The sequence below is a fragment of the Oncorhynchus gorbuscha genome, linkage group LG13 (assembly GCF_021184085.1).
Source record: "Oncorhynchus gorbuscha isolate QuinsamMale2020 ecotype Even-year linkage group LG13, OgorEven_v1.0, whole genome shotgun sequence".
NCBI lineage: Eukaryota > Metazoa > Chordata > Actinopteri > Salmoniformes > Salmonidae > Oncorhynchus > Oncorhynchus gorbuscha.
In genome coordinates, this window is record NC_060185.1 from 91,155,725 (window position 1) to 91,179,560 (window position 23,836).

At 45.5% G+C, this 23,836-nt stretch overlaps 1 protein-coding gene across 4 annotated transcripts in view; it reads right to left on the reverse strand.

The window, feature by feature from the left end:
* The window catches only part of LOC123993692 (glutamate receptor 3-like), a 313,553-nt gene extending 293,033 nt beyond the window's left edge, over nucleotides 1-20,520 (reverse strand). For 2 of the 4 annotated variants that reach the window (XM_046296096.1, XM_046296095.1), the window contains exons 1-2: nucleotides 20,164-20,516; nucleotides 19,312-19,470 (exon numbers count right to left, since the gene is read on the reverse strand). In XM_046296096.1, the coding sequence (XP_046152052.1) occupies nucleotides 19,312-19,470; nucleotides 20,164-20,242 (238 nt within the window). In that variant the 5' untranslated portion in view covers nucleotides 20,243-20,516. Of the gene's footprint in view, nucleotides 1-19,311; nucleotides 19,471-20,163 lie in introns of all 4 variants that reach the window. The other 2 variants (XR_006831497.1, XM_046296097.1) reach the window with 2 other exon arrangements.
* Nucleotides 20,521-23,836: the final 3,316 nt, after the last annotated feature.

The following is a 23,836-nucleotide window of genomic DNA, read 5'->3' on the forward strand; positions in this document are numbered from 1 at the left end:
ACTAGCTCCTTGTAACTATATACTAGCTCCTTGTACCTATATACTAGCTCCTTGTAACTATACACTAACTCATTGTACCTATACACTAGCTCATTGTACCTATATACTAGCTCATTGTACCTATATACTAGCTCATTGTACCTATATACTATCTCATTTTACCTATATACTAGCTCCTTGTACCTATATACTAGCTCCTGATGCTGATGCTGTCCTCTGATGCATTCCACTTAGGAAGACACTTGGTTGTCTTTGTTTTTGCTAAGCTGTGCGTACCAGTTGATTAAACTGAGGTACGCATCATCACTACTCTACCAGTACCAGTTGATTAAACTGAGGTACGCATCATCACTACTCTACCAGTACCAGTTGATTAAACTGAGGTACGTATCTTCACTACTCTACCAGTACCAGTTGATTAAACTGAGGTACGTATCATCACTACTCTACCAGTACCAGTTGATTAAACTGAGGTACGTATCTTCACTACTCTACCAGTACCAGTTGATTAAACTGAGGTACGTATCATCACTACTCTACCAGTACCAGTTGATTAAACTGAGGTACGTATCAGCACTACTCTACCAGTACCAGTTGATTAAACTGAGGTACGCATCATCACTACTCTACCAGTACCAGTTGATTAAACTGAGGTACGTATCATCACTACTCTACCAGTACCAGTTGATTAAACTGAGGTACGTATCAGCACTACTCTACCAGTACCAGTTGATTAAACTGAGGTACGCATCATCACTACTCTACCAGTACCAGTTGATTAAACTGAGGTACGTATCAGCACTACTCTACCAGTACCAGTTGATTAAACTGAGGTACGTATCAGCACTACTCTACCAGTACCAGTTGATTAAACTGAGGTATGCATCATCACTACTCTACCAGTACCAGTTGATTAAACTGACCTACATATCTTCACTACTCTACCAGTACCAGTTGTTTAAACTGAGGTACGTATCATCACTACTCTACCAGTACCAGTTGATTAAACTGACCTACGTATCTTCACTACTCTACCAGTACCAGTTGATTAAACTGAGGTACGTATCATCACTACTCTACCAGTACCAGTTGTTTAAAACCTGTCTAGGACTGGGGTTCCGCTAGCAAATATAATTGCAGGGCGCCAAATGCAAACAACAGAAATCTCATAAATCAAATTTCTCAAACATACAATATTAGGCACCATTTTAAATAAAAATTCTCGTTAATCCAGCCACAGTGTCTGATTTCAAAAATGCTTTACAGCGAAAGCACCACAAACGATTATGTTAGGTCATCACCAACTCACAGAAATTGTTTTTCCATTTTTCCAGCCAAAGAGAGAAGTCACAAAAAGTACAAATAGAGATAAAATGAATCACTAACCTTTGATGATCTTCATCAGATGACACTCATAGGACTTCATGTTACACAATACATGTATGTTTTATTCGGTAAAGTTCATATTTATATCCAAAAATCTTATTTTACATTGGCATGTTACGTTCAGTAGTTCCAAAACATGCAGTGATATTGCAGAGAGCCACATGAATTCACAGTAATACTCACTATAAATGTCGATGAAAATGCAACTTTTAGACATGGAAGTATAGATACACTTCTCCTTAATGCAACCACAGTGTCAGATTTCAAAAAAATATGACAGAAATAGCATCATCAGAGAACGGCGCTCAGAGTCCAAACCAGCCAGAGAAATATCCGCCATGTTTGGTAGTCAAGATTATTCATAAACAGCATTATAAATATTCACTTACCTTTGATGATCTTCATCAGAATGCACCTCCAGGAATCGCAGTTCCACAACAAATGCTTGTTTTGTTTGATAATGTCCATCATTTATGTCCATTTATGTCCAATAGCTTCTTATGTTAGAGGCGTTTGGCGAACAAATCCAAATGCGCGATCTGGTCCATTCAGACGAAACGTTCAAAAAGTAATATTACAGGTCGAAGAAACTTGTCAAACTAAGTATAGAATCAATCTTTAGGATGTTTTTATCATAAAACTTCAATAATGTTCCATCCGGAGAATTCCATTGTCTGTTGGAAAACAATGGAACGACAGCTACCTCTCAAGTGAAAGCGTGTGACTGAGAACAAGGCTGTAGGCAGACCACTGACTCAAAGAGCTCCCATCCGGTCCCACATCACATGAGAAGCCTGAATGGGTGCCAGAGTGTTCCTGTGCTGCGGTGGAGAAGAGGACCACAGGGACCATCATTAAAGAGCTCGGGGCCCAGCTAGATTACGGTCACGACCATCAGCACAACCTAGTCCTACTCCTATACACTACAGATGGAGCTGATGGAGAGTGAGATCAGTGAAGACCATAATTCCCTGTATGAACCTGAGAGTTCAGAATCACAATCACCACAGTGACAAGATGTACTATCATTCACATTGAGGGGAGCGGGATGGTGTTCCAAAAATGGAGAAGGAGCAGTCCAGTCAACAGCGAATTCAAAGATACACCCATCCATAAAAGGAATCGGAGCGAAATTGTTTTTCCACCGACTTTAAAAAAAAAAAAAAACATTTTTTTACCCGTTTCAACAGATGTGCTACTTGTCCCAATCCTGCTGTATCGACTCTCTCAACCTATAAATGATCAGCTATGAAAAGCCAACTGACATTTTCTTCTGAGGTGTTGGAACTGTTGCACTCTATAACCATTGTGCTTATTATTTTGATGTAAAAAGGGCTTTTGTAAAATACATTTGATTGATTGTCTGTTGTGCTGGATGCTGTTTATTCACTAACTGTCTGAGTGATGGGACATTTACATAGTATCTGTAACATATTATGGTGTGTATTTAATCTGCATCTCAACTTCATAAAGTGCCAATCAGCAGTAGAAACAGTGGCAAAGTGCCTCCCTGCTCCTCTTTTGATAAAAAGCTGAGGGACGGGGCTGGAGAAATGTAACCACTCTCAAATTAATAGACAGAGATATGGATACGAAGAATGACTATCCATGATATCAACAGTGTAATCTTGTTTCTATGGTCTGTTTCCAGTACCATGTACCCAGTTCGCTTAGGATAAAGGCATCTGCTAAATCGTATATATTATTAAAGTCTACTTTGACTCTGCCAACTAGCTGCCCAGTGTAGTTACTATACCTTTCCAATAGATGGCAGACTAAGCTAGTTGAAGTCACGACTCTAGCGACAGGGACATGGGATTAATGCGTGTTAAACTTGCTTTGAAGATAAAGCTACTTCCATCTGTTTACGGTTGAACCTGTTGTTATAGTGGAAAAGATAACTAACACTATTTTTTACATAAGGCGGAGGTAAGTGGCCTATGTCAAACAATTACAGCAGTCTAGATTTACTAAATGAACTGTTTTTATTCAAACTCAAACCCTATGTTAAGAAATGACACACGCAGGGATGAGATGCCTTTACACCTCGTCCAATTCTCATTTGTACCCATGGGATGAACTGGTGATAAACACAATCATAAGAAAATATATAGGATACTGATTATATATATTGAGCACCTACCCACTACTGATATTAACCTTAAATAATTCATAATCATGCAAAATTTTACAAATGATTTAAAACTGACATATTGGCTGCTGACTGGTTGACTGGTTAACCTCTTCTACCAGGAAGTCCTTAATAAGGATTAGTGACACGTTCCATAAATACATCACCATCCAGACAGACTGACAGGATGTAATACATCTCCAGACAGACTGACAGGATGTAATACATCACCATCCAGACTGACAGGATGTTATACATCACCATCCAGACTGACAGGATGTAATACATCACCATCCAGACAGACTGACAGGATGTAATACATCACCATCCAGACAGACTGACAGGATGTTATACATCACCATCCAGACTGACAGGATGTTATACATCACCATCCAGACAGACTGACAGGATGTAATACATCACCATCCAGACAGACTGACAGGATGTAATACATCACCATCCAGACAGACTGACAGGATGTAATACATCACCATCCAGACAGACTGACAGGATGTAATACATCACCATCCAGACTGACAGGATGTAATACATCACCATCCAGACAGACTGACAGGATGTAATACATCACCATCCAGACTGACAGGATGTAATACATCACCATCCAGACAGACTGACAGGATGTAATACATCACCATCCAGACTGACAGGATGTAATACATCACCATCCAGACAGACTGACAGGATGTAATACATCACCATCCAGACAGACTGACAGGATGTAATACATCACCATCCAGACAGACTGACAGGATGTAATACATCACCATCCAGACAGACTGACAGGATGTAATACATCACCATCCAGACTGACAGGATGTAATACATCACCATCCAGACAGACTGACAGGATGTTATACATCACCATCCAGACAGACTGACAGGATGTAATACATCACCATCCAGACTGACAGGATGTAATACATCACCATCCAGACAGACTGACAGGATGTAATACATCACCATCCAGACTGACAGGATGTAATACATCACCATCCAGACAGACTGACAGGATCCAGACAGACTGACAGGATGTAATACATCACCATCCAGACTGACAGGATACATCACCATCCAGACAGACTGACAGGATGTAATACATCACCATCCAGACAGACTGACAGGATGTAATACATCACCATCCAGACAGACTGACAGGATGTAATACATCACCATCCAGACAGACTGACAGGATGTAATACATCACCATCCAGACAGACTGACAGGATGTAATACATCACCATCCAGACAGACTGACAGGATGTTATACATCACCAACCACTAGGATTTTGAGGGGTATCGCCACCGTCTCTCTACAACACACATACTCCTACTCTAGCCAATATCTGGCAGCTACGCCGACCCTCTAGCTGAGGTTTTTCAGGCAGTATATCTGTGTTGTTACTGCTACAAGAACAAACTCTTTGATCTGGGGGCAACGATCGGCTGAAACATGAACGGTTTTAGTAGGTTTATTGGCTGCCTAACTAATATTATTTAATTCTCTGTAATAAACTCATTCTCAGACTCTGAGCTGTTTGGTAAATTCAGCCATTTTTGGGAGTTCCAAAATGTTCTCTCCTGCCCGTGATGCAACAATACCAATTTGGCGATTTACAATTACAGTTAGCTAGCTAATATTAGCTAACTTGCGGTGTTGCTGACAAACTAGTTTCTAGCTAGGTCATTGGCAAGCTAAATACATTGCCAGACAGTTAACTTTATTAGCTAGTTAGCAGAAACTTCACTTGGTAACTAACTAGCTACCTGGCTAACTAAACTTTCGGTCAAAAAAAGCTACCGGCCATTACTAACGTGCCTCACTGCCTTCGTCAGTGCTTTTATTTTGAAAACTCATGACCAAATCCCATATCCACAAAGAGTAGGAGTGTTGATCTTGGATCAGATCCTTACCTTTCCATATAATTATATTCATACGGATCTAAAAGGCAAACTGATCCTAGATCAGCACACTGAGAGGCTTTTTTGACTACGGGCCCAGCACTTATACAACTGCGGTATAAACAGCTTCAGGAGCATCAGAACGGCTCAACACACACACTGACTCTCAATTCAACAATATTCTTGTCACGTTCAGAGAGAAAGATTTCTGGCACTGATGCGTAGTGACCATCTAAGGACGACTGTGCATTGTGTGTGTGTGTGTGTGTGTGTGTGTGTGTGTGTGTGTGTGTGTGTGTGTGTGTGTGTGTGTGTGTGTGTGTGTGTGTGTGTGTGTGTGTGTGTGTGTGTGTGTGTGTGTGTGTGTGTGTGTGTGTGTGTGTGTGTGTGTGTGTGCGTGTGTGCGTTTGCGTTCGTGTGAGGACTGTCGTGCCATAGCTCAGCAGGAGCTGTCTGCTATTTGCAGGCTCAGCTTGACAGGAGTCCCAGGATGCTACGTTAGCTAGCTACCCGAACAGAAAACAAGAGTCTCAAATCTGATCTAGTACAGTACATGCTGCTGGTCATGTTGAAGGAGAATACCATGTCATTCCGCTGTTAGATAAAGAATGTTCTAGTCAGTTTGACAGCCTTCATGTTGAGAAGAAGACTGAGTCGACCTCCCAAAAATGAACACTTCCCTTTATAGTGCACTACTTTTGATCAGGACCCAGGGCCAACAGTAGTGGCCAACAGTAGTGGTCAACAGTAGTGGTCAACAGTAGCACACTATATAGGGAATATGGACTCTGGTCAACAGTAGTACACTATATATGGACTCTGGTCAACAGTAGTACACTATATAGGGAATATGGACTCTGGTCAACAGTAGTACACTATATAGGGGCTCTGGTCAACAGTAGTACACTATATAGGGGCTCTGGTCAACAGTAGTACACTATATAGGGACTCTGGTCAACAGTAGTACACTATATAGGGACTCTGGTCAACAGTAGTACACTATATAGGGAATATGGACGCTGGTCAACAGTAGTACACTATATAGGGAATATGGACTCTGGTCAACAGTAGTACACTATATAGGGGATATGGACTCTGGTCAACAGTAGTACACTATATATGGACTCTGGTCAACAGTAGTACACTATATAGGGAATATGGACTCTGGTCAACAGTAGTACACTATATAGGGGATATGGACTCTGGTCAACAGTAGTACACTATATATGGACTCTGGTCAACAGTAGTACACTATATAGGGAATATGGACTCTGGTCAACAGTAGTACACTATATAGGGAATATGGACAGTAGTACACTATATATGGACTCTGGTCAACAGTAGTACACTATATAGGGAATATGGACGCTGGTCAACAGTAGTACACTATATAGGGAATATGGACTCTGGTCAACAGTAGTACACTATATAGGGGATATGGACTCTGGTCAACAGTAGTACACTATATATGGACTCTGGTCAACAGTAGTACACTATATAGGGAATATGGACTCTGGTCAACAGTAGTACACTATATAGGGGATATGGACTCTGGTCAACAGTAGTACACTATATATGGACTCTGGTCAACAGTAGTACACTATATAGGGAATATGGACTCTGGTCAACAGTAGTACACTATATATGGACTCTGGTCAACAGTAGTACACTATATAGGGAATATGGACGCTGGTCAACAGTAGTACACTATATAGGGAATATGGACTCTGGTCAACAGTAGTACACTATATAGGGGATATGGACTCTGGTCAACAGTAGTACACTATATATGGACTCTGGTCAACAGTAGTACACTATATAGGGAATATGGACTCTGGTCAACAGTAGTACACTATATAGGGGATATGGACTCTGGTCAACAGTAGTACACTATATATGAACTCTGGTCAACAGTAGTACACTATATAGGGAATATGGACTCTGGTCAACAGTAGTACACTATATAGGGAATATGGACTCTGGTCTACAGTAGTACACTATATATGGACTCTGGTCAACAGTAGTACACTATATAGGGAATATGGACGCTGGTCAACAGTAGTACACTATATAGGGAATATGGACTCTGGTCAACAGTAGTACACTATATAGGGGATATGGACTCTGGTCAACAGTAGTACACTATATATGGACTCTGGTCAACAGTAGTACACTATATAGGGAATATGGACTCTGGTCAACAGTAGTACACTATATAGGGGATATGGACTCTGGTCAACAGTAGTACACTATATATGGACTCTGGTCAACAGTAGTACACTATATAGGGAATATGGACTCTGGTCAACAGTAGTACACTATATATGGACTCTGGTCAACAGTAGTACACTATATAGGGAATATGGACGCTGGTCAACAGTAGTACACTATATAGGGAATATGGACTCTGGTCAACAGTAGTACACTATATAGGGGATATGGACTCTGGTCAACAGTAGTACACTATATATGGACTCTGGTCAACAGTAGTACACTATATAGGGAATATGGACTCTGGTCAACAGTAGTACACTATATAGGGGATATGGACTCTGGTCAACAGTAGTACACTATATATGGACTCTGGTCAACAGTAGTACACTATATAGGGAATATGGACTCTGGTCAACAGTAGTACACTATATATGGACTCTGGTCAACAGTAGTACACTATATAGGGAATATGGACGCTGGTCAACAGTAGTACACTATATAGGGAATATGGACTCTGGTCAACAGTAGTACACTATATAGGGGATATGGACTCTGGTCAACAGTAGTACACTATATATGGACTCTGGTCAACAGTAGTACACTATATAGGGAATATGGACTCTGGTCAACAGTAGTACACTATATAGGGGATATGGACTCTGGTCAACAGTAGTACACTATATATGGACTCTGGTCAACAGTAGTACACTATATAGGGACTCTGGTCAACAGTAGTACACCTTATAGAGAGTATGGTGGCATTTGAACCCTGGCCAGTATGTAGGACAGTGTGTTCTACTCATACAGAAGAGGTGAGGCAGATTGAACCCCCAGCAGACGACTTCATAAACTCATCAAAGAAACAGTTCCCACAACAAACTGGAATGGTTGTTGACGACTTCACACTGTTTTCAGTGCTCTGACAGACAGAGGACACGTTGCTTTTCCACACTTTCCTCAACATCATCAAAGGCTCGTATGTTTCTCACACACAGTGTATATACACGATACACAAACGCACACGCGCACACGCACACACGCACACACACACACACACACACTTTCTCTCTCTCTCTTCACCGAGCTGCTGTAAGATGTGCATGGTGGTGGCGTTGAGTGTGAGTGAGAAAGCAGAAATGGGGCCACAGCGTCTCCCTCAGGAGCCCGATCCTCTCTCTAAGCTAAGAAAAAGAAGAAGACTGTCTCTGCTCCTGCCTTCACGGTTTTAATTAGATTCTGATATCAAGCCCTCTTTCTCCCATGCTCCCCTGCTCCTTCAACACGCGTGAAATTACCAACGCCATTATCTCTTATTTATTTACTCATTTGCTTATTGTTTCTGTGTCCCTATCAACAGCATGAAGGAGAGGGCGCAGGGCGTGTCCGTAAGTTAGGACACCGTGACAAGGTAACAGCCCAAGCTTCTTTGGCTGGCTAACTGTGATTTGGGGGCATTGCTTCATCTCCCTCACCTCTCAGTTCCCCCCTCTCCACCACCTCACCCCTCAGACCCACCTCTCCACCACCTCACCCCTCAGACCCAACTCTCCACCACCTCACCTCTCAGACCCACCTCTCCACCACCTCACCCCTCAGACCCACCTCTCCACCACCTCCCCTCTCCACCACCTCACCTCTCAGATCCACCTCTCCACCACCTCACCTCTCAGACCCACCTCTCCACCACCTCACCTCTCAGACCCACCTCTCAACCACCTCACCTCTCAGACCCATCTCTCCACCACCTCACCTCTCAGACCCACCTCTCCACTACCTCACCCCTCAGACCCACCTCTCCACCACCTCACCTCTCAGACCCACCTCTCCACCACCTCACCTCTCAGACCCACCTCTCAGACCCACCTCTCCACCACCTCACCTCTCAGACCCAACTCTCCACCACCTCACCTCTCAGACCCACCTCTCCACCATCTCACCCCTCAGACCCACCTCTCCACCACCTCACCTCTCAGTTCCCACCTCTCCACCACCTCACCTCTCAGACCCACCTCTCCACCACCTCACCTCTCAGACCCACCTCTCCACCACCTCACCTCTCAGACCCACCTCTCCACCACCTCACCTCTCAGACCCACCTCTCCACCACCTCACCTCTCAGACCCACCTCACCTCCACCCACTCTCACCTCACCTCTCAGACCCACCTCTCCACCACCTCTCCTCTCCACCACCTCACCTCTCAGACGCACCTCTCCACCACCTCACCTCTCAGACCCACCTCTCAACCACCTCACCTCTCAGACCCATCTCTCCACCACCTCACCTCTCAGACCCACCTCTCCACTACCTCACCTCTCAGACCCACCTCTCCACCACCTCCCCTCTCCACCACCTCACCTCTCAGACCCACCTCTCCACCACCTCACCTCTCAGACCCACCTCTCCACCACCTCTCCTCTCAGACCCACCTCTCCACCACCTCACCTCTCAGACCCACCTCTCCACCACCTCACCTCTCAGACCCACCTCTCCACCACCTCACCTCTCAATCCCACCTCTCCACTACCTCACCTCTCAGACCCACCTCTCCACCACCTCTCCACTGCAGAACTCAGTCCCAGCTCATTTGCTGGTGTGTGTTACTTTGAGGTGGGGGTTGGTGGGGGGTATGGATTTTTTTCCTTCACCCAAGTGAGACGGTATGAGGTCTGTGTGCTAATGAGCTGACACTGCAGAGAGAGCTGAACTGGGGGAGACAGAGGGGATGAGAGGGGATGAGAGGAGAGGAGAAGAGAAGAATATATTATTATTATCATATATTATAAGAGAGGAGAGGAGAGGAGAGGAGAGGAGAGGAGAGGAGAGGAGAGGAGAGGAGAGGAGAGGAGAGGAGAGGAGAGGAGAGGAGAGGAGAGGAGAGGAGAGGAGAGGAGAGGAGAGGAGAGGAGAGGAGAGGAGAGGAGAGGAGAGGAGAGGAGAGGAGACCAGTGGGCCAGGCCAGACACATCGGGATAATGTGGTTCCAATCACTGTAAGATGCTTTGAATAAACATGTTTGCTGAATGACCGGTAGACATCATGAAAGTATTATAGGGGAGGACAGAACCACAGACGTCTGTTGACAAGGCTCTGCAGCAGAACACTACTATGATGTTGAGAGTAGGTATTTTCCCTATCCGGGCTCACCTTTTGACATCATCTAGATACAGAGTCTACTGAGTCTACTGTGAGTGTACTGAGTATATTGTGAGTGTACTGAGTATATTGTGAGTGTACTGGGTCTACTGTGAGTCTACTGAGAGTCTACTGTGAGTCTACTGAGAGACTACTGTGAGTCTACTGACAGTCTACTGTGAGTCTACTGAGTCTACTGTGAGTCTACTGAGTCTACTGGGAGTCTGCTGAGTCTACTGTGAGTCTACTGACTCTACTGTGAGTCTACTGAGTCTACTGGGAGTCTACTGAGTCTACTGAGAGTCTACTGTGAGTCTACTGAGTCTACTGAGAGTCTACTGAGTCTACTGAGAGTCTACTGAGAGTCTACTGTGAGTCTACTGAGAGTCTACTGTGAGTCTACTGAGTCTACTGAGAGTCTACTGAGAGTCTACTGTGAGTCTACTGAGAGTCTACTGTGAGTCTACTGAGTCTACTGAGAGTCTACTGAGAGTCTCCTGTGAATGTACCATATTCACTTTGTCTTGCTTGCCCTTCCTTCTTTTTCCTTCCCTATCCTCCCCTTTTCTCTCCTTTGTTCCCTATCCTCCCCTTTTCTTTCATTTGTTCCCTATCCTCCCCTTTTCTTTCCTTTGTTCCCTATCCTCCCCTTTTCTTTCATTTGTTCCCTATCCTCCCCTTTTCTCTCCTTTGTTCCCTATCCTCCCCTTTTCTCTCCTTTGTTCCCTATCCTCCCCTTTTCTTTCCTTTGTTCCCTATCCTCCCCTTTTCTCTCCTTTGTTCCCTATCCTCCCCTTTTCTTTCATTTGTTCCCTATCCTCCCCTTTTCTTTCCTTTGTTCCCTATCCTCCCCTTTTCTCTCCTTTGTTCCCTATCCTCCCCTTTTCTTTCCTTTGTTCCCTATCCTCCCCTTTTCTCTCCTTTGTTCCCTATCCTCCCCTTTTCTTTCCTTTGTTCCCTATCCTCCCCTTTTCTTTCATTTGTTCCCTATCCTCCCCTTTTCTTTCCCTTTCCTCTCTTTCCTTCTCTCGATCCTCCTTCGCTTTCCTTCTCTCGTTCCCTCTCCTCCCATTCACCCTCCACTACTCCCTTTCCCTCTCCTCCTTTTCCCTCTCCCCCTTTCCCTCTCCTCCCTTTCCCTCTCCTCCCTTTCCCTCTTCTCCCTTTCCCTCTACTCCCTTTCCCTCTTCTCTCTTTCCTTCTCTCGTTCCCTTTCCCTCTCCTCCCTTTCCCTCCCCTCTCTTTCCTTCTCTCGTTCCCTCTCCACTCCTCCCTTACCTCTCTCTCTCTATTCCCTTTCCCTCTACTCCCTTTCCCTCTCCTCCCTTTCCTTCTCCCTCTGGTCTCTTTCCCTCTCCTCTCTTTCCTTCTCCCATTCCCTCTCCTCCCTTTCCCCCTCCTCTCTTTCCTTCTCCCATTCCCTCTCCATCTACTCCCTTACCTCCTCCTCTCCTCCCTTTCCCTCTCCTCTCCTCCCTCTCCCTCTCCTGCCTCTCCCTCTCCTCCCTTACCTCCTCCTCTCCCTTTCCCTCTCCTCTCTTTCCTTCTCCCATTCCCTCTCCATCTCCTCCCTTACCTCCTCCTCTCCTCCTTTTCCCTCTCCTCTCTTTCCTTCTCCCATTCCCTCTCCATCTCCTCCCTTACCTCCTCCTCTTCTCCCATTCCCTCTCCTCTCTTTCCTTCTCCCATTCCCTCTCCTCCCTTTCCCCCTCCTCTCTTTCCTTCTCCCATTCCCTCTCCCTCTCCATATCCTCCCTTACCTCATCCTCTCCTCCCTCTCCATCTCCTCCCGTACCTCCTCCTCTCCTCCCTTTCCCTCTCCTCTCTTTCCTTCTCCCATTTCCTCTCCTCCCTTTCCCCCTCCTCTCTTTCCTCTTTCCTTCCTCCCATTACCTCATCCCTCATCCCTCTCCATCTCCTTACCTCATCCTCTCATCCCTCTCCTTCCTTCTCCCATTCCCCTCCTCTCCTCTCCATCTCCTCCCCTCATCCCTCTCCTATTCCTTCCTCCCTCTCCTCCCTCTCCATTCCCCTCTCCATCTCCTCCCTTACCTCATCCTCTCCTCCTATTCCCTCTCCTCCCTCTCCATTCCCTCTCCTTCCTTTCCCTTGTCATCGTTTTCCTTCATTACGCTTTCTTTACGTTGCCTGTAATCAGATCTAAACGAGGCCACAGGGAACACAATGTACAGCATCATAAAAGAATGCCATTCACATCGACCCCCGGCAACAACAAACAATTTCCCAGAAGAGAGCAGCGCAGAGAGACTTTTGAACACAGTAGAGAGCGGAGCAGAGTGCAGTTTGAACACAGTAGAGAGGGGAGAGAGTAGAGCAGAGACACAGTAGAGAGAGACAGCTGAGCAGAGTGCAGATTGAACACAGTAGAGAGCAGAGCAGAGTGCAGTTTGAGCACAGTAGAGCGCAGAGCAGAGTGCAGTTTGAACACAGTAGAGAGCAGAGCAGAGTGCAGTTTGAACACAGTTGAGAGCAGAGCAGAGTGCAGTTTGAAAACAGTACAAAGCAGAGTAGAGAGAGCAGAGTGGAGTGCAGTTTGAACACAGTAGAGAGCAGAGAGCCGTTTGAACACAGTAGAGAGCAGAGCAGAGTGCAGTTTGAACACAGTAGAGAGCAGAGCAGAGTGCAGTTTAAACACAGTAGAGAGCAGAGCAGAGTGCAGTTTGAACACAGTAGAGAGCAGAGCAGAGTGCAGTTTAAACACAGTAGAGAGCAGAGCAGAGTGCAGTTTAAACACAGTAGAGAGCAGAGCAGAGTGCAGTTTAAACACAGAGCAGAGTGCAGTTTAAACACAGAGCAGAGCAGAGTGCAGTTTGAACACAGTAGAGAGCAGAGCAGAGTGCAGTTTAAACACAGTAGAGAGCAGAGCAGAGTGCAGTTTAAACACAGTAGAGAGCAGAGCAGAGTGCAGTTTAAACACAGTAGAGAGAGCAGAGCAGAGTGCAGTTTAAACACAGTAGAGAGCAGAGCAGAGTGCAGTTTAAACACATTAGAGAGAGCAGAGCAGAGTGCAGTTTAAACACAGAAGAGAGCAGAGCAGAGTGCAGTTTAAACACAGTAGAGAGCAGAGCATAGTTCAGTTTGAACACAGTAGAGAGCAGAGCAGAGTGTAGTTTATACACAGTAGAGAGCAGAGAAGGTGCAGTTTTAGAGAGAGCAGAAAGTGCAGTTTAAACACAGAAGAGAGCAGAGCAGAGTGCAGTTTAAACACAGTAGAGAGCAGAGCATAGTTTTAGAGAGCAGAGCAGACAGTTTATACACAGTAGAGAGCAGAGCAGAGTGCAGTTTAAACACAGTAGAGAGCAGAGAGCAGTTTAAACACAGTAGAGAGCAGAGCAGAGTGCAGTTTGCCATTTGAACACAGTAGAGAGCAGAGCAGAGTGCAGTTTAAACACAGTAGAGAGCAGAGCAGAGTGCAGTTTAAACACAGTAGAGAGCAGAGCAGAGTGCAGTTTAAACACAGTAGAGAGCAGAGCAGAGTGCAGTTTGAACACAGTAGAGAGCAGAGCAGAGTGCAGTTTGAACACAGTAGAGAGCAGAGCAGAGTGCAGTTTAAACACAGTAGAGAGCAGAGCAGAGTGCAGTTTAAACACAGTAGAGAGCAGAGCAGAGTGCAGTTTGAACACAGTAGAGAGCAGAGTATAGAGAGCAGAGCAGAGTGCAGTTTGAACACAGTTGAGAGCAGAGCAGAGTGCAGTTCGAAAACAGTACAAAGCAGAGTAGAGAGAGCAGAGTGGAGTGCAGTTTGAACACAGTAGAGAGCAGAGCAGAGTGCAGTTTGAACACAGAAGAGAGCAGAGCAGAGTGCAGTTTAAACACAGTAGAGAGCAGAGCATAGTTCAGTTTGAACACAGTAGAGAGCAGAGCAGAGTGTAGTTTAAACACAGTAGAGAGCAGAGAAGGGTTCAGTTTAAACACAGTAGAGAGCAGAGCAGAGTGTAGTTTAAACACAGTAGAGAGCAGAGCAGAGAGCAGTTTAAACACAGTAGAGAGCAGAGCAGAGTGCAGTTTGAACACAGTAGAGAGCAGAGCAGAGTGCAGTTTAAACACAGTAGAGAGCAGAGCAGAGTGCAGTTTGAACACAGTAGAGAGCAGAGCAGAGTGCAGTTTGAACACAGTAGAGAGCAGAGCAGAGAGCAGTTTGAACACAGTAGAGAGAAGAGCAGAGTGCAGTTTAAACACAGTAGAGAGAGCAGAGCAGAGAGCAGTTTGAACACAGTAGAGAGCAGAGCAGAGTGCAGTTTAAACACAGTAGAGAGCAGAGCAGAGTGCAGTTTGAACACAGTAGAGAGCAGAGCAGAGAGCATTTTAAACTAGGATCAGGTATTTAGGTCTCTCTGTCCATGTAATCGTATTCATTATGATCTGAAAGGCAACTCCAACTCTTTTTAAATATGGAGATGTCCAAATCAGAGTCGATACTCCTACCTAGATTAAAAACACTATTCTGATGTTTTACGTCTGTTAAGGAGCATGCTGAAACCACCCACATGGAGTCCTTGGCACCATGGTTATTGTACATGTTGTTACTGTTTTCTTGTCTTTCCTCTCCAAGGTCATACAGCCTCTCACTCTCACTGCAAAGACACCGTGCCTTCCCTATCATATATACGTGATCTTCTCCTCGGGATGTTGCCAATGGAATTTCATTTGTATTCCTGTCCCAAATGGCACCCTATTCCCTTGATAGTGCACTACTTTAGACCAGAGCCCTATTCCCTTTGTAGAGCACTACCTTTCGACCAGAGCCCTATTCCCTTTGTAGTGCACTACTTTAGACCAGAGCCCTATTCCCTTTGTAGAGCACTACCTTTCGACCAGAGCCCTATTCCCTTTGTAGTGCACTACTTTAGACCAGAGCCCTATTCCCTTTGTAGTGCACTACTTTAGACCAGAGCCCTATTCCCTTTGTAGTGCACTACTTTAGACCAGAATCCTATTCCCTTTGTAGTGCACTACTTTAGACCAGGGCCCTATTCCCTTTGTAGTGCACTACTTTAGACCAGAGCCCTATTCCCTTTGTAGTGCACTACTTTAGACCAGAACCCTATTCCCTTGATAGTGCACTACTTTAGACCAGGGCCCTATTCCCTTTGTAGTGCACTACTTTAGACCAGGGCCCTATTCCCTTTGTAGTGCACTACTTTAGACCAGAGCCCTATTCCCTTTGTAGTGCACTACTGGAGACCAGGGCCCTATTCCTTTGTAGTGCACTACTTTAGACCAGAGCCCTATTCCCTTGATAGTGCACTACTTTAGACCAGGGCCCTATTCCCTTTGTAGTGCACTACTTTAGACCAGGGCCCTATTCCCTTTGTAGTGCACTACTTTAGACCAGAGCCCTATTCCCTTTGTAGTGCACTACTTTAGACCAGGGCCCTATTCCCTTTGTAGTGCACTACTTTAGACCAGAGCCCTATTCCCTTTGTAGTGCACTACTTTAGACCAGAGCCTTATTCCCTTGATAGTGCACTACTTTAGACCAGAACCCTATTCCCTTTGTAGTGCACTACTTTAGACCAGAGCCCTATTCCCTTTGTAGTGCACTACTTTAGACCAGAGCCCTATTCCCTTTGTAGTGCACTACTTTAGACCAGAGCCCTATTCCCTTTGTAGTGCACTACTTTAGACCAGGGCCCTATTCCCTTTGTAGTGCACTACTTTAGACCAGAGCCCTATTCCCTTGATAGTGCACTACTTTAGACCAGGGCCCTATTCCCTTTGTAGTGCACTACTTTAGACCAGGGCCCTATTCCCTTTGTAGTGCACTACTTTAGACCAGAGCCCTATTCCCTTTGTAGTGCACTACTTTAGACCAGGGCCCTATTCCCTTTGTAGTGCACTACTTTAGACCAGAGCCCTATTCCCTTTGTAGTGCACTACTTTAGACCAGAGCCTTATTCCCTTGATAGTGCACTACTTTAGACCAGAACCCTATTCCCTTTGTAGTGCACTACTTTAGACCAGAGCCCTATTCCCTTTGTAGTGCACTACTTTAGACCAGAGCCCTATTCCCTTTGTAGTGCACTACTTTAGACCAGAGCCCTATTCCCTTTGTAGTGCACTACTTTAGACCAGGGCCCTATTCCCTTTGTAGTGCACTACTTTTGACCAGAGCCCCATCAAAAGTAGTCCACTTTAAATGGGAATAGGGCTCTGGTCTAAAGTAGTGCACTACAAAGGGAATAGGGCTCTGGTCAAAAGTAGTGCACTACAAAATGAACAAGGGGCTTTGAGATGTGCATTTGAGATGCACATCTTGGTTTGTATTTGCTACAGAGATATTTACCTTAGTAATATCATACAGCCTATATATAAACAATGAACCATTCAGACGTCTCTACCTCAGTGTTGTGTATCAACAGTGGATCAATGAGACATCTCTATCTTGATTGGTCGATCTCCTAGCCATTCCTAGTCGACCACCAAAAATGTATGTAAACAACCCAGGATAAAGCCTTGCCATTTTTTCCCCACTTTGCTCTTGTTGGCGGTAGTTGCACTTGATTCAGCAGCCCTAGTGCCGGGAAGGCAAAGGGTTCCCATTTTTAACCATTTCACGTGTCTGAAGGTAGAACTCCGCCTACTCAGCAGACCCAGAGAGCAAATCAAGTGCACCTATAGGCCTACCGCTGGCCAATCAGATAGCTCAGATCACCGTGTCTGCACAGTTTCCTCGAGCCATAGACTGTAAAAAGAAACCTTGAACGCACAGCGAAGTTGATACTGTGAGATTTCAAGACTTTTAAAACCATGACTAGAGAGAATAAAGCAAAGAACATTTGTTTTTATGAGGAAGTTTATGTTGTTATTCAGCACTGTAAATACTTTGTTCAATATTTTTATAAGCCATAAAATGTGCATTCTTCCTACTTCCACTCAGTCCACTCAGTGCTGCAGTGCTACAACCAGCACTGAGTGGCTGACTGCAGCACAGTGTTTCCATAAGCTATTATTAGCGACTTGTGTCTTTTTTAGTAGAGAGGAATATTTCACATTCTCTGGTCATAGGAGTAACAACATGAATTGTTGCATGAGGCAGAAATAATGCAATGAGACTTGAGTTTCACCATCAGCTGGAAGACGGTGTCCCCTTTTTCTCAGTGGAGGGAGGGAGAGCGGAGGGAGGGAGAGCGGAGGGAGGGAGAACGGAGGGAGGGAGAATGGAGGGAGAACGGAGGGAGAATGGAGGGAGGAGAACGGAGGGAGAACAGAGGGAGGGAGAACAGAGGGAGGGAGAACAGAGGGAGGGAGAACGGAGGGAGGGAGGGAGAATGGAGGGAGGGAGAATGGAGGGAGGGAGGGAGAATGGAGGGAGAACGGAGGGAGAATGGAGGGAGAACGGAGAGAGGGAGAATGGAGGGAGGGAGGGAGAATGGAGGGAGAACGGAGGGAGAACGGAGGGAGGGAGGGAGAACGGAGGGAGGGAGAACGGAGGGAGGGGAACGGAGGGAGGGAGAATGGAGGGAGGCAGAACGGAGGGAGGGAGGGAGAACGGAGGGAGGGAGAACGGAGGGAGGGAGAACGGAGGGAGGGAGAATGGAGGGAGGGAGAATGGAGGAAGAACAGAGGGAGGGAGAACGGAGGGAGGGAGGGAGGGAGGGAGGGAGGGAGGGAGGGAGGGAGGGAGGGAGGGAGGGAGGGAGGGAGGGAGGGAGGGAGGGAGGGGGAGGGAGGGAGGGAGGGAGGGAGGGAGGGAGGGAGGAGGGGAGAGGGATGGAGGGAGGGAGAATGGAGGGAGGGAGGGAGAGAGGGAGGGAGAACGGAGGGAGGGATGGAGAACGGAGGGAGGGGAACGGAGGGAGGGAAAACGGAGGGAGGGAGAACGGAGGGAGGTTGAGTCCAGTGAGAGTCAGCCTCACCGTCGCTCCCTCCCCTCAGACTGACCATCAGTTGCAGCAATATAAGCATAGCCCCAAAAAATAAATAATAATAATAGCATTCATAAATAAAATAAAGCATAGCCAATATGCAGTGGTCTATAGCCTACTGCAAAAAAAAACATTATTATTACAGAATTGTTTTTAATTGGTTAATGTTGCATAGGCTTAGTCATATCCGACTCACAAAGTGATCTGGACTTAGAAGAGGTTGGTGACCATTGGTGTGACGTAACAATAGTGAACCATTGAGACATCTCAAAAGGCACTCTGGCACCCCGTCCTCTGGACCCTGGTCTTATCTACTGTAGGCCTACCAAGCAAAAGTGTTTTCATACCAAGCATTCACTACGTTATTATGAATGCCGTCTGTGTGTGTGTGTGTGTGTGTGTGTGTGTGTGTGTGTGTGTGTGTGTGTGTGTGTGTGTGTGTGTGTGTGTGTGTGTGTGTGTGTGTGTGTGTGTGTGTGTGTGTGTGTGTGTGTGTGTGTGTGTGTGTGTGTGTGTGTGTGTGTGTGTGTGTGTGTGTGTGTGTGTGTGTGTGTGTGTGTGTGTGTGTGTTCAAGGGGGAATTCTGGACATATTCCGAGCAGAGGGAGATTTGAATTGAAAACAGCTCTGTACTTACATGCATGGGTGACTGAGAAGCTGTTAGACGACTCGAGGTTGTCTACGTTGTAGTTGAGATGGAAGGGTTTCTCCGTAGTGTTCTGGTTGGTGTTGTAGAGCTGAACAGCGAACCTAAACGCACTGTGCTCTTGCACAGTGGACCGCATGAACAGACCACCTAGAAGACATACAGATACGTAATCAACTTCGGCTACCATTTCCCGTCATCATTATTTAAACACATTTTACATCCAACTCTGTCTGCCTTATATTTTTATAGACACCGGAAGGAACCACCACTGGCCCTTGCACGGACGGTAGGTAGGGTAGCCCACCTACTGCCTGTCGAGGAAAACTTGAGGAAGACATCGACTTCAGTGGCACTTGACTTGTATGTAGCTTACATAACAATTGTTAAACTGCAGGGATCTCCGTCATTCTGTTTATACGCGACTCTCAAGTGTTAAACCAAACAACACGGATCATGTATGCAGGCTCGTGCGTCAAATGAATTAGGATAAATAAATCACACATAATTCTTCTTTACTCCTCATCATTCTGTCTACAGAAACGTGTTATTGCGGAAATGCTCCCTACAATTTTCACCTTTATGAAGTTGCAACATTTTCCCGTGAACCATTCAATGAGGTCATTTCTTTCAAGCATTGTTCTAACGTTGTATTTCATAAAATCTGTAATCAAAGCGGCGGAGCAAGTTCAATATGTATTACTTCAAGCAAAGCAACCGACTTAATTAATAACACACCCGATAAAGGTCATACTCCGAAGAACCGGCATTATCCATAAAATTACCGGCGAAAAGCAAAAATGATTCTAAAATTATGTTCTAATTATTTTACGGACTACTTACCTATATTAATCTGATTGGGAAATCCCGCGAGTGATCTGCCCGAAAGCCACAATAAAAATAGAACCACGTTTTGTGCCATTTTCGCAATTTCTCCAACCCGTCTATGTTCTCAACTCCTTAAAAGGATCTGCCTAAGCAAATTCATAAGCAACCCCGAAGATGCTGAAAATCCTCCAGATTTATGATGGTCGCTCACAGTGCACCAATTGGGTTCATTAAGGTGCAGCACGGGGCTGCGGAGCAATTTTCTGCAACTGTGAGAGGAGAGTGTGTGTGTGTGAGAGAGAGAGAGAGAGAGAGAGAGAGAGAGAGAGAGAGAGAGAGAGAGAGAGAGAGAGAGAGAGAGAGAGAGAGAGAGAGAGAGAGAGAGAGAGAGAGAGAGAGGCTGGGACTTATTCGTCCCAAAGATGGTGGTTGAGAAACTAGCTGATCTGATTAAGAAAACAAGCTCCTCCGATTGGACCAGTGGCGATTTTGATTAAATGTTATTTTGATTAAAAGCTTCCCTCGTCCTGTGTGCACCGGACTCCGTTACCGGATAACACTAGCCCAGCTCAGCTCCACTAGTAGGACTGACTGCAAGGCACAAGTGCCATGCTCGTCCACATTACTGTATCCGCGCGCAATCAATAGGAGAAAGCACGGCAATCTCAGGCGGCCAATGCCTTTCAATTGGCTACAGTAGATAACCGCTTACAGCTGGTGCAGCTGCCGCCTCAAGGATATGATGAGGGGAAGTTGGCGTTAGTGAGCGCGGATAGAGTAGAGGCAAAACATAGAACACAAATGGATTCATAATTAGAAGCTATTCAAAACAACCCGGAATAAACTATACATAAAACTGGTATTCGTGAATATGTTGTCATACTGCTATGATCAGAAGTAACTCACATTTATTGTTAAACACCTATATAGACTAGCATGTTTAAAAATCTATAGACTATCTTTGATTTCCTAATTATTTTTAATAGCGTGGGAAAAGTCCTCCTTGCTCTCCTTTCAGAACCCGGATAGAGAGCGCGCTGTCCATGGTGCTGAAGTGACTGGAACTCGGGAACGAGAGAAACAGGCGACACAACTGGTGTATATTACGCCTTACAGCCTAAACATTCTTATTTAGATCTCGCTATGTTACTGGTCGTTTTTTTAAATACATTTTTTTAGGGGCAGGGTAGCCTAGTGGTTAGAACGTTAGACTAGTAACCGCAAGTTCAAATCCCCGAGCTGACAAGGTACACATCTGTCGTTCTGCCCCTGACCATGCAGTTAACCCACTGTTCCTAGGCCATCATTGAAAATAAGATTGTTTTCTTAACTGACTTGCCTAGTAAAATAAATTGCCATCATGACTGTCCCTATCTTTCACCCATGAAGCATGCTTGAAATACATGACTGAGACCCACAAATGCCATTTTTTTCGGAACTCACTAGATCAATATATTTATATTTCTAAGTCTGGGTCTGTTGCCTACTGCTAAGGTTTCTGTTCTCTATGTGTAGCCTAGTTGCTATTTTCTAGTAAGTCCTCAGTGAGTTTAGTCTCCTCTCTGCCACTCTCTCTCTCTCTCTCTCTCTCTCTCTCTCTCTCTCTCTCTCTCTCTCTCTCTCTCTCTCTCTCTCTCTCTCTCTCTCTCTCTCTCTCTCTCACACTACTTGTCTATCATTACTGTGCTTCAGCCAAACAGAGGAGCAGTTAACTGATTACTGACTCGTTTATCAACCGCTGCAAAGCTCTTCGAAAATTGAGTTTTTAATTGCGTTGCAAATGGGCAAGACTTCAGCCATTGATACTGTAATAGACTGCTTTCCAAATGACTCTGGACAGACAGTCCGACCTGTCAAACTATACCTATTTAGCACTAATAGACCGCAGGGAGGAAATTATGAGAGAAATAATAAAATAGTGTTTAAATCACTGTAGCTTATGACGGGACAAACCAGACCTGGGGTTCGAACCCAGGGATTCCATGCGCCACGTGTTAGCCTGCTGAGCTAAAAGCTGTGAATTACTTAGGTGAGCTGATTTAAGTGTTCACTATCTTGTCTCTCACTTGATCTTGGTAACATGTCAAATGGAAATGGTCTCCAATGACACCCTATTGCCTATATAGGTCACTTCTTTTGACAAAGGCCCTATATAGGGATCTGGTCAAAGTAGTGCACTATGTAAGGAATAGGGAGCAATTTGGGACAGAGTACTTTTCTTAGTGAGGTCTATTTTTGTGGTTACCTCGTGGAGCTGTGGGCCCTGCCTGCCGATGACATTATTCTTGGAGAGAACCTGAGAATGACTTTTTTGTGTAGCAAGACATCAGACCCAAGCTAGTTTAGAGACACAGGGTACAGTAGATCCTAGCTGGCTCACTGGCAGAGACACAGGGTACAGTAGATCCTAGCTGGTTCACTGGCAGAGACACAGGGTACAGTAGATCCTAGCTGGTTCACTGGCAGAGACACAGGGTACAGTAGATCCTAGCTGGTTCACTGGCAGAGACACAGGGTACAGTAGATCCTAGCTGGTTCACTGGCAGAGACACAGTGTACAGTAGATCCTAGCTGGCTCACTGGCAGAGACACAGGGTACAGTAGATCCTAGCTGGCTCACTTGCAGAGACACAGGGTACAGTAGATCCTAGCTGGCTCACTGGCAGAGACACAGGGTACAGTAGATCCTAGCTGGCTCACTGGCAGAGACACAGGGTACAGTAGATCCTAGCTGGCTCACTGGCAGAGACACAGGGTACAGTAGATCCTAGCTGGCTCACTGGCAGAGACGCAGGGTACAGTAGATCCTATCTGGCTCACTGGCAGAGACACAGGGTACAGTAGATCCTAGCTGGTTCAGAGGTACAGGGTACAGTAGATCCTAGCTGGTTCAGAGTTACAGGGTACAGTAGATCCTAGCTGGTTCAGAGTTACAGGGTACAGTAGATCCTAGCTGGTTCAGAGTTACAGGGTACAGTGGATCCTAGCTGGTTCAGAGTTACAGGGTACAGTAGATCCTAGCTGGTTCAGAGATTCAGGGTACAGTAGATCCTAGCTGGTTCAGAGTTACAGGGTACAGTAGATCCAAGCTGGTTCAGAGGTACAGGGTACAGTAGATCCTAGCTGGTTCAGAGTTACAGGGTACAGTAGATCCTAGCTGGTTCAGATATACAGAGTACAGTAGATCCTAGCTGGTTCAGAGTTACAGGGTACAGTAGATCCTAGCTGGTTCAGAGATACAGGGTACATGATAGTAACCAGCTTTTGGTCGCTATTCATTTTTTTCAAACATATACGTTACTCTCTCTGATCTCTCTTTTGAGTGTAAATTAATATAGACCACCCCTTTGTTGAGTCTGACCAATCATATGTGGCGATGGTGCAGTGTGATGTAGCTCCAATCAATCATCCTGCCAATCAAAACATGATATGGGCATGCCTGGTGTGGCCTTGTCACTCCGGATAGGGGGACTCCCTTTCAGAAGGGTCAGAGTGCACATCAATTCTCACAACTTACTTCTCAGTGTCCGTTGGTCACACACACACACACACACACACACACACACACACACACACACACACACACACACACACACACACACACACACACACACACACACACACACACACACACACACACACACACACACACACACACACACACACACACACACACACACACACACCG